The 12,279-nt window shown below is 34.2% G+C and overlaps 2 protein-coding genes across 2 annotated transcripts; both read right to left on the bottom strand.

Annotated features, from left to right (window-relative positions):
• Positions 1 to 3,840: 3,840 nt before the first annotated feature.
• LOC105973078 (cell wall integrity/stress response component-like protein) lies at positions 3,841 to 5,642 on the bottom strand. Its single transcript, XM_012998084.2, has one exon. The coding sequence runs from the start codon at positions 5,326 to 5,328 to the stop codon at positions 4,030 to 4,032; it is 1,299 nt and encodes a 432-aa protein (XP_012853538.2). The 5' UTR covers positions 5,329 to 5,642; the 3' UTR covers positions 3,841 to 4,029.
• Positions 5,643 to 8,815: 3,173 nt separating this feature from the next.
• LOC105973083 (uncharacterized) lies at positions 8,816 to 11,605 on the bottom strand. Its single transcript, XM_012998090.2, has 3 exons — positions 11,084 to 11,605; positions 9,700 to 10,451; positions 8,816 to 9,486 (listed from the first exon to the last, which is right to left on the bottom strand). Exons 1-3 carry the CDS (start codon positions 11,393 to 11,395, stop codon positions 8,952 to 8,954), a joined length of 1,599 nt encoding a protein of 532 aa, XP_012853544.2. The 5' UTR covers positions 11,396 to 11,605; the 3' UTR covers positions 8,816 to 8,951.
• Positions 11,606 to 12,279: the final 674 nt, after the last annotated feature.

The raw sequence follows: 12,279 nt of genomic DNA, 5'->3' as shown, positions 1-12,279 counted from the left end.
GATGATGTATAATTGACGGCTGTGATGTTCTCTCATCTTCTTTACATTGCACATTTGCCTGATCGGGAAATGTTTAGGTGAATGGTTATGGTCATAAACTAATTATTCTACACAATTAAAGAAAATTAAATAATGTGTGAAAGTAGGAGTTCGGTGGGTGTTATTAAAGTGGTTGGATTTTTTTTAAGAAATTAGGACTGTTTTTAAATTAATCAAAATTAACTTTAGCTAATTAATTTAGATTTTTCAGGCAGTGTTTGAAAGTCTTTCGGAATTTATTTTGATTTTGTTTTGAGATAATATATATTTGGAAGATTTTGAAAGTAAAATTTTTAGTAAGTATTTGTTTATATTTTGGGAGGAAAAAAGAAAATACAATTGTTAAATTACATTAAAAAAAATTTAAATGATTTACGATTACACTAAACGTCGCAGTAGTTTGGTTTAGAAATCAGAATTCTGCGGTTTATGCTATACTACACATAATGAATACATCGAGTAACTTTTTACTATTCATATATACACAAACATAAATACACTCATGTTTGTTTATGTAGATCAGCGGTAAAATTCACCGATGTATTCTTGTAACCAACGTAACTCCATTCCCCTTAGACTTTACAATAATGTCCCTACTTTACAATAAAAGAAAAAAATATTAAAATTAGAAATACTATACGTAATATGGTAAAGTGTTTTTTTAATACATAATTAATATCATAAAATGGTATTTGTCTTTCCCCTAGCCTTTTCTTTTGCCTAGCATTGTTAATTCATAGTACTATGTTAGCCTAATATAGGCATTAAGTGTTAGTTATCAATTATCATGTACAAGTTACAACTTCCTTGACTTGGAGCAACAGTCAATTTATTAGCTCTTTATTAGCTAAATTTTAAAATTTTAGCTAACAATCTTCAAATTTTGAAGAATATACTACAATTTATAATTAAGCATTAAATATATATATATATATATATATATATATATATATATATATATATATATATATATATATATATATATATATATATATATAATTTCTTGTCATGCATTGAAATAGTATAGAATTGTTTGTATTACTTTTATATTTTAGATAATTAAAAATAATTGAATAAAAAATGTTAGCTTAATCTTAGTAAGTTTATGCATATGACATAAATTAGTATACAAACAAAACATACATTATAAATAAATATTTTAAAAATTAATAAAATATAATAGATAGCTAAACTTTGAAGAGTGTTTTTTGGAGTGAGAGCATCTCCAACCATAAAAAAAATGGCCTGCTATATGCTAAAAAAGGGAAAATATACCATTTCTCCAAAAAAAAACCAACTCCAACGGGAGAGGTAAATTTTACCTCATCTGTTAAAATTAAATCTCCAACAGGTATATATACCTCTTACTGTTCATAGAAGCTAAATGAAAAAATATTAAAATAATCATGAATAGTAAAAAATAATAATTACAAATCTCCCAGCTGTAAAAATTAAATTGGGTAGTTGATGAATTTTTCTGTAAAAAATGAAATAATTTATCGATTAAAAATACAATAAAAAAAATCTTCAAGCAAAAAAGAACAATCAAATAGAAAAAAAAATCAAAAAACATTCAGGGTTATTTCTCCCATGCTGAAGTTTTCATCTCCATTGACGTTGGTTGCTTTGACGCTGCCGTCCTTTTTCCTGGTAAATACAATAAACTAATTACACATATTTATTATAGTAGAATAGTTGAAAAATAATTAAATATAATAGAATGCTAAAATATAGATAATGTGGTTGGAGTAGGGAAGTAAAATCAGAGATGGTAAAACATTGTACAAGAGGTATAATAGATAGATAACACCCATGTATTTACCTCACAACCTTGGAGATGCCCTGAGTAGCTAAAAGTAGTAGCTAAAATGTTTTAGAGCAGCTAAATTTAATATTTAGCTATTGAATATAGTTTTTCTTGTTGGAGATGTTCTAAGTCTAAACAACATAGTTATTTATGGGAAGCCTTTCCCCTCTCTAGACCAGCTATTTATCATTGTGTGCAACAATTATATCATTAATTGTTGATTTTTATTAACTTCATTTATTGTATTTTCTTGGTTCCAAATATTATTTTTAAATCATAAAAAAATTATTTATTGACAAAAAATTATATTTTATCAAAAATAATTAGAACAATGAAATATCCATCCGATCTTAAAGAGATTCTGTTAAAGTTAACAAATTATACACTGAGAAATATAGTGAGATGAAGAATGAAAATGAGACAATTGAGATATGAAGAACTAAAGTAAAACTAAATGTTAAGATAAAGGACCATTAATTAAATTTGTCATAGTTATGTGTTTTTTTTTTTTTTTTTCTTGTCCAGTATGAAAATAAATAAATAAAAAAATAGCCCAATTTAAGTGGGCAATTTTGAGTTTCAACATGGGCCAATTGTTAGGAGTCTAGCGGACCTGAGTTATTTTTAAGGTATGGGTAAATTACAACCACCCCTTGAGGTATGGTTAAATTATAAAAAAATTCCTCACGTTTGGGTAATTACAATTATCCCTCAACTATAAATCTGTTTATTTATCGACCCTGGTGGTGTGAAATTTAGTGAAATCTTCTAGATTAATATTCTCAAATTTGTACCCGTTTTATACCATTCGAGCTCCACATTTTGAAGCAAGATGATCATAAAATGAGTTTTTTGGCTTGCATATATTAGATTGTGGTGCATCATAAACTGCATTTTTGCACAAAACGAATATAAACTAGAGAACGTTTCACGCAATCTATAAGATTATGTCGAACTTGACACTATAGAAGTGGACGTGTAAGAAGATTAATAGTTGAGGGGTAGTTGTAATTATCCAAATATGAAAGATTTTTTTCGTAATTTAACCATACCTCAGAAGGTGGTTGTAATTTACCCTATATATCAAAATAGAACCTTAATTTCCATGCACACAAATTAACAATTATAGATAACTAATATCTATTTTAATAGGAAATGTCAAAATTACCCTATATACATATTAATAAAGCTATTAAATTTTATTTTATCTCCAACTATATATTCATAAAAAACAGATACAAGAAATTAATAATAATTAAAAGTTTTTATTTATTTATCAGTAAATAATAATTCTAATTTGAAACTTAAAAACAACACATATGAAGATTCATGGCTATAAAAAGAGGCATTAATTATCACAAAATAGATATAATTTATTGTCGGTGGTGGAAAATGGAAATATGTTTTGTATGGCATTATCTCTACCGACAATGAATTAGCTCCATCTGTCGGTGGTCTTAAATTCGTAATTATTACTAATTACAAAAAAGGACTAATGTTTAATTCGAACTTCAAATTTAAAATGTATTTGTTAAATGATACATGAGACTTAACATTCATCTTTAAATATAAAATGCCTTTTTAAAAATATAATTTTGTAATAACAGACTTATAATCATATATTAATATTTAAATAATTTTGTAGGGAAAATTACGGCAACTCCTCTGAGGTAAGCACGAATTACGAAAAAAACCGTCATATTTGGATAATTATAACCACGCATCGATTATGTATTGTCTTACAAAAAAATCCTTTGTCCGGTAAGTAAATTTCACACCGTAAAATGGATGTGTAAGACAATAATACATAGTTGAGGGAGGAGGTTGTAATTATTCAAACATGAGGGGTCTTTTCATAATTTGAGCTTACCTCAGGGGTATGACCGTAATTTATTCTTATTTTTTAATTACATTATAATTTAATTTTTTTTATTGTTTGTAACTATGAAAATATACAATTCAACACATGCGTCAACGATGCAACGACCAACTAATTAAGAGGCAATTAAAAATTCTTTATTAATAATATTCCTAATAAATTACTATTTTTTGTTTAAAGAAAAAAAAAATAATTAGAAGCAGGCCCTTTTTTTTTTCTTTACCCAGCTTCATTTTTCAAAAATTACACTTCATAATTAAAATAAAAAATATAAAAAAAAAAATAAAAAAAAAATTAAAAGAAATCAACTCTTTTTTCCCTCTTCAACTCCCTCTACTAAGTAAGCCTTCTTCCTCCGATCAACCCTACCCAACAGACAAATCACAAGGAAACACGTGGCGTAAAGCCCATGTACCTTCCAGCTACTCTTCGGCGGCTGCCGGAGCACCGCCCTATGGAACACCGTCATGTAGTAATGCAGCCCCACCGCAAACCCGACGAAAGTCTGCCCCAAGCCCAGCACCTTCGTGGTGGGCCCGGTCTCGGTCGAGAAGACGAGGATCAGGTACATCAGGAGCAGCAGGAGGTACAACACGTAGGCTAGGGTTTGCAGCACCTGCACGCAGACGTACGTGGACTGCGAAGTAGCGTAGAAAAACCTCAGCGGCTCGAGCCCCGTGGCCAGCGACGACAAGCAGAGGATCGTGAAATATATTGCGAGGTAGATCTGGACGAAGATCAGCAGCTTCTGGAGAGAGAAGTAAGCTTTGATTCTGCTGAAGATGAGAGAGACGGCGATTAGCGGCAGGATCACGGTGGCGAAGGAGGCGAACGAGGCGATCGTGGCGGCGTATTTGTTTCCGACGTAGGGTTTGAAGCCCTTGGCGAATTCCTTGTTGTACTTGTTGAGGTAGATTTGCGAGGTTTTGGAAATTTTCTCCAAATCTGGTACGATTGATTCCTGGAATTTCGATGGGAGGCCTCTGAATTCGGAAACTAGGTCGTCGTCTTCGTCGTCGTCGAAATCGATTTTTTTTAGGGTTTTTTCCGCGGCGACGATTTTTTCCAATTGGGGCTTTTTTGCTGGTTTGGTAATTGATTGTAGATCTGATGATTTTTTGGTGTTTGTGGTGTTTGATGATGTTTTCTTCGAAGTGGAATTGAGTTTTTTGAGTGGTGTTTTAATGGTGGCGGTTGTAGCAGAGTCTGATGAGCTTGGCTTCGTCTTGTTTTTGGACGATGAATCAGATGGCTTAGTTTGGTTCTTGAGTTCGCCATTGACTGTGGATTTGATTACCTTCGTTTGGTTTTTCGACGGTGTTGCGGCCGGCTTAACGAGTTTGGTTTTGTTCTTGCTCGAAGAAGCATCTGTTGCAATTGAAGTCGACGACGAAGAAGTAGTGGGTTTTTTTTTCTTGACGATGATTGGCTGATTACTACTACTATTATCAGGATCATCATCTTCTAAATCTAACAAGATTCTCGATATTTTCTGTGGGTTTTGGTTGGCAGAAGAAATGAATGAAGAAGTGAAGAAGAGTAGCAAGATTAGATAGAGGAGGAGTACCTTCTTCTTTGGGGAGGAGTAATCAAGTGGAGCCATTTTTTCTTCTTGAAAATCTAATCTATGTGTTTTTGTTTGTGGTTTTTGAAGATCTAAGTGAGGCCCCTTTTTTGGATTTAAAAGGGCTCAAAATTGGATCTGAATTTCAGAGGAGAGTGGAGATAGGAGAGAAAGTTGAGGAGAGAGAAAGTTGATGAGAGAGAGAGAGAGGAGTATGGGGGAGTGAAGCAGCTAAAAAGAGGAAGACTTTAATGCAGAGAAAGGGGGGTCAGTCACATGGAGCAAGACTGCAACTTTGAAGTAGAGTGGATGCTCTACACTACAACGCGGTTTTACACACATGTAACTATTTTATTTTGCTATTGTTTTTTGCTGTATCAATAGAAAAAACGCGTGCTTTAAAAGTGAACAAGTCGGACTCATCAACCCGAGAAAAAATGTGCCCATTGGTTGGGATTTGACGAATAGATATAATCTCGTTTTGTCTATAGTTCTCTATTTTTTTTTCTATCAATGGAAAAAATGCGTTCTTTAAAAGTGAGCAAGTCGGACTGATAAATCCGAGAAAAATTGTCCCCATTGGTTGGGATCTGATGAATAGATTCATTAATAATCTCGTTTTGTTTATAGTTCTCTATTTTTTTTTCTATCGATGGAGAAAATGCGTTCTTTAAAAGTGAGCAAGTCGGACTCATCAACCCTTTAAACCCGAGAAAAAATTGTCCTATTGATTGGAATTTGATGAATAGATTCATTAATAATCTTGGTTTATAGTTCTCTATTGTTATTTTCTATCAATAGATAAAACGGGTTCTTTAAAGGTGAGCAAGTCGGACTCATCAACCCTTTAAACCCGAGAAAAAATGTCCTATATTGGTTGGAATTTGAAGAATAGATTCATTAATAATCTCATTTTGTCTATAGTTCTCTATTTTTTTAATTTTTTTTTCTATCAATGGAAAAAACGCGTTAATGAGATGTAGTTTTCTTCAAAATGCTTGTTATGTTGCGGAGGTGAACAAGTCGGGCTCGCCAACCCTTTATACTCGAGAAAAATTGTCCTATTGGGATCTGATGAATTAGTATCAATACGATTGGGTTTAAAATAGAGAAGATCCGCGGGTTTGAAATTAGTATATACTAGTTTTGCGTAAAACTTATTAATTGTTTTAAATGATAATGGGTTTCGACGCGGGAAAGTTGGGTTCTACTACGAACCCGCCTTGGACCCATTTACCCTAAATCTATTGAAAACACGAGTTTGATTCCTTAATATTAAGAACAGTTGTTTAATAGGACGATGGTGAGTTATGCTAGAACCGAATTTATGACCGGAGCCGAAATTACATCGACCTTGAATGTATAATTAAAACGTCTCTTGTCAATGCATTTCTCACAAAATTGTTTTTTTCCTAAAACATTGGAAAAATTGAGTTTTAATTATGTCACATCAACGATTAAAACTTGTAAATTGACAGGTCGTAATTTTTGGTTATTTGAAATTTTAATGTTTGCACACTAGGTAGTCCAAATTAGTAAACATTAATTAGATGTAGTTGTGGGAGGACCCGGTCTATTTATTTATTTAATATATGTAAAGGATGTTTAAATAAAATTATGAATATATGTATTGATGAATATTAAAAAAAGAATTGAATAATTTTTTAAGCATGTAGCAAACACAAAGTTCGTCAAAGTGTCAACTAGTTGAACTAGGTAGCGTAGAATATAGAATGCCAATATTCCACCGACGGCGACTTTTGTATGCTTGCTGACAAGGATTCAGATCTGTGATTTCATATTTTTATTACAACCAATATATATATATATATATATATATATATATATATATATATAATTTGGTGTATCTTAAATATGATCACTATATTTTGCATGTATAGAACAATCAATATTCAGGCAGTAGTAATCATTGCCATATGATGCATGGCATGGAACTTATTAAATTGGATAATACAATACTTGTGTTTAAAAATATTAAGTTGAGTTGACAAAATTTGCACATATATGATTATTAGATTGGTATCATCTACATATTGACATGCTATTTTATTCGTCCAAGATCAGTCCCCTTTGATTTTGTTGACTTCAATAGTTATATAAGTCAAAGTAAATGATCTAGTGATTGACCGCATTGGTATAGTCAAACAGGTTGCGGGTGGTAAGTTAGTGCAAGGTCTTCGAATCGAGTATTAGTAATTACAGTGTATAAATTTCAACTCCGACGAAGATTGTTTCATTGCGTGCACAAGGCTCAAGTTTGCAATCCTAACGAGTTGTTAAGTTACCATATATTAACATTTTTCCGTAAAAAACCTATTGGGCCAGGGGATGGGATTCTAAGGCGCGAGAAATTTCGTCTTTTGGTGCGAGTAAATAAATTTATATCAATTAGAAACGGGATCTTTTTATTTAATTTATATTTTTATGATTGGTTTAACTCTTAGAAGAAACTAATCGCATTCAATCCATACGAATAAGGGACTAATATACACATCATGGATTTAATTTTATGTTGTCTCCCGTAAGGGATGATCTAGCGATTGGCTCAAAATCATCAAACTCCAAATTTTCTGTAGTTTACGTTTCTCGTATCATTTCTCGTATGTCTATATCTTTTATGGTCAATATAATCTAAGGGACTTAGTTGAAATATTTGACTGAGAAGTCCCAAGTAAATGAGCATTATTGTGGATCTTTCCCATATGGGAGGCATCTTTTTGCTCCAAATAATAGAGTTCATCATAACACATGTAATAAACATTTGTGGGTCCCACTCACGTTAATCGGCACCCCCAATTAAAAAATCTGCATTTCTTTTTTCATCACAGGGAATTAAAAAAAAAATTCTGGAATTAAATCACAATTAACAATCTTCATTTTTTTAGTAGGCACATTTAAATCAGTAATTAAATCACAATCAAAATGGACTGGTGCTAATTGGGAAGCTAAAAAAAATCGAAACAATTAGGACGAAACTCGGGCATTTGATGAAGACCCCGGTAGCCCGTGAACCGGAGAGGTGGCATGAGGAATTGACGTGGCGCTCCTGGGGTGGCCGATCGACACCACAAGTGCAAGTGACTGGGCTGGGTCAGCGTGCACGTTGCGATATTTGGTTGGACGGTGCGTGAGAAATCGCCGAGAATGGCAATTGCCAATTATTCCTTCATTTGAACGGTTGACAACAAATTGTTGCCGAACCAAATGAGGAAAAGGGTTCGTTCGCAAACCTCCAAAAACCCTAACGAAGCAGAAGCAATAAGCCTTCTGGTGATTGTTAATCGTAGATGCGATTACATAACTATCCACTCGATTGTGTGTGATATTCATGTGCAAATCTACGATTAGTAAACACTCGAAGTAAATAACCGGGTGTAACATAGAAATCCCTCCCTCCCAAATAAAGAATATTAGTCAACGAAAATAAAGATAGAAATTGAATTAAATCCTACTTAAGTTATATAAATAATAAAAAAGAAAAGAAAACAGAAAAGAAGAAACCAAAAAAAAAAAGTGAATATTTATAATGTAATATATATTGTTCGTGTGATTTTAATAGAGTAATATATCATTGTATGTTTACAAAAATAATAAGACCACCATCAATGGAGTTTCTAAACAGGTCTCGAATCAGATCGAAACTACGATTTGTCGACGTCCGAGGATGTAAGATCACGAGACAAAAGCTTCTCCTCGTCGTTTTCATCAAACTCCAAGTTCCCACCATTATAATCATAGTCTCCTTCATAATCCACATCAATTACCTCACTAATACTAATCTCTTTCCCACGATCCAAATACTCCGATACACGAAGATGACCTTCCTCTTCCGTATCTATCATCTCCATTTCCGACGCTATAAGAGCGTCCATTCTCGCTCGATCTCTATCCCTCGGGTAAGTGCAATAGAGAAACGAGTAGAAACCGCAACAAATAGCCATAGGTATGCCTATTGCGGTGTATAGCGCTTTGCCGAGAGACGCGGCGTTTTCTCTATCGGTTTCGATTTTTTTCGAGTCTGTCGATCCCTTTTGGACGGGTTTGTATCCGTACACGTGTTGAGCTAATATTCCGACTATCGGCGGAGCGAACGAAGATAGTATGGACTCAAACGACCTATCCAATGCGTAGATGCTCGTTCGAGCTCTCTCCGGGACTATTTCCGCGAATATCGGACTGCGGGGAAAAATCGAACGAGAAAAAATCGTTACTGTAATGCACTTAAAAAAGATAAAAAGGGTTAGAATATTATACGATTCTGATTCCTCGATGAAACAATCGTTATCTCCATTTCATCGAATAAAGTTGGGTAAATATAATCGAGAATTTTGTGTATTATATTGATCAAGAAGATGAAATTAAATAAAAATCTAAAAAAAAAAAACTTACTTGTTAGTTGCAGGAGCATTCCAAGAGATGAAGAACCCCATAACAAAGAACACGAAACCGTGCACCGCAGCACTAGATGGATCGTCGGGCAATCCCAGCATCAAAATCGCCGCCAAAGGTATAGCCGAACCCGAACTTATCTGCGATAAAATAATCCTCCCGCCATTCGGGAACCGTTTGGCGAGAACATCCCCCATTTTCCCGCCAAAAAGTCCCCCGATGGACCCCGCGACATTAAACAACGTCCAAATAACCGCCGTTTTCTCGTGGGAGAATCCCATAAGCTCGAGCCACATGGGAGCGAACGAGAGGGACGACCACGGAAAAGATCCGGAAACCCCCTGCGCCACGAGTATTTGAAAAGAAGGGATTTTCACAACCGCTTTCGCTTCTTTAACTAAATCCTTCACTTCCTCTTTCAACGGTTTGTGCGGAGGTTGTTCCCTTTTTTGGCCGTCGCTATCGACGAAACGGGGGTCGTTTGCGAATAGACGAACTAAAATGCCGATTAAAACGCTTAATAATCCGACTATGTGGAAAGCGATTCTCCAACCGGGGATTCCCATGAATGAGGTGGAGGCTATTAGGACGGAGATTAGTCCACCGATGATTGACCCTAGGTTTCCGGTCAACTGTAGCCAACCGAAAGCAGTGCCTCGGTTACTGTCGTCGGTTGAGTCGGCAACTAGGGATTGAATTGCTGGTGTCACAATGGCTAGTCCAATTCCATTCAGACCTCTTGATATTGCCACCTATATATTATGGTACAAGATGCAATAACTTAGTAATAATTATGATATACCGTAGATCTACACAAAATCGCACGCATATAAATATTTAAGAAAACTAATCGTGTTATTTTTATTAGCAAAAATAACCCCTATGATTCATTTTTTTAGCAAATTACCCCTTTGTTTATTCTATTTGTTAATATAAACTACTCAAATTATTTTTATTAGCAAAAATTATCCCTATAATTCAATTCTTTTAAGCAAATTATCACCGGAAAAATCACTGTTTAGGCGGTCGTGTGCTAAAACAAATTCATTGTAGGGGTGGTTTTGGTAATATTAATAATACGGAGAGTTTTTTACCAATTCGATTCAGCATATGTTACTAAATACAGTGAAACCTCGATAAATTAATATCCTTGCCTAAATAATAGATATAAATTCTTCTGCTCCTGACTCCGGTAAAAACCTACTAAATTATTAGTTTGATAATTTAACATTTCGCTAAATGAATAGAATTTTGTTAATCCAGATTGTATTAATTTATAGATGTTTAACTTGTAATTAATTACAATAACCTCTGTTATTCGGTGAAAAATCAGCAATTAATTACTATAGGATAAACAATAAAAAAATAATAATAAATGAATTACCTCGGTGAAAGTGGAGGAAATGGCGACGAGGAAAGTGGCGGCGGCCCAGAGAAGGGCGCCGAGGGCGATGACGTGGGTGCGGTTGTGGCGGACGGAGAGATAGGCGGCGAGTGGGTAGCACGACGACTGGACAATAGATCTGAAGAGAGTGAGGGAGCCGAGGCGCGTGGGGCTCGCGTGCAGCGCCGCCCCGACTTCTTTGTACACGCCCGGCAGCAGAGATTCATCGGCCCTTTCCATTATTCCGGCTAAGTTGACTAGAATAAGGGTCAACGTACCCGATCTCATCTCTCTCAGCATCTTCATTCTCATCAATTTGTTGCTTCCATCGGTGGATCTCGCGGCGGAGATGGGCTGAGCTCGGCGGCGTTGACTAGGGGAGAGAGTAGTGACGTGGCGTCTATTTTGTGCTTGAGTTGTAAGCAATGGCGGATTCACATGTGTCGCACTGTTTTAGGTAAAGATTGTCTTAAAGAAGGAATATTGTATTTTTATTCCAATGTTTTTGGAGTTATATTTAGCAAATAAGTAGAAAAAATAAATAGAAAAATGTCATAAAATATTTGAAAATAAAATTAAACTAAAATTAAATTTGAATAAAAAAACAAGGATACAACAGCAATTGTCTACATTTCATTTCAATTAGTAATAGGGTGGAAGAATGAAATAAAAGGGTTTATTACAACCACCATCCTCATCTAAGTTTTATTTACAAAAAGACCCTTATTTTTCATAATTACATATAAGCCCTGCAATTTGCAGATTTTTTATATTAAACCTTTTTATAGGGTTGGATCTAAAACTTTTATAAACTTTAAGGGTCTGGATGTAATTTCACAAAACATATAAGGGTCTTGTGTAATTGAACTTTACCTCAGGGTGGTGGTTGTAATTTACACAAATTAAATATGGACGGGTCAAACCAAATGGGCTCGAGGCCTTATATATGGGCTGATTTGGGTCAAGAACCCAATTACCGAAAAATTACCACGTCCAATTTGATTGCATATTTGCCCAATAATTATTTTGGATTTTTCAAACTTTAACCCCACTTCTTGACAAGTATAATTCTTAAATTTTTTAAATGATACTCCGTATGTGATGGAAATCGAAACTGAATTTTCGAATTACGCCGATCCCGATCCGAGAAAATCCGAATTCAGAAGCCTTTTTTCATTATGATTTATGAAATCCCT

Source organism: Erythranthe guttata, chromosome 12, assembly GCF_056151865.1.
Source record: "Erythranthe guttata isolate IM_541 chromosome 12, IM_541, whole genome shotgun sequence".
Classification (NCBI taxonomy): Eukaryota; Viridiplantae; Streptophyta; class Magnoliopsida; order Lamiales; family Phrymaceae; genus Erythranthe; species Erythranthe guttata.
This window is presented reverse-complemented; position numbering and strand designations above follow the sequence as displayed.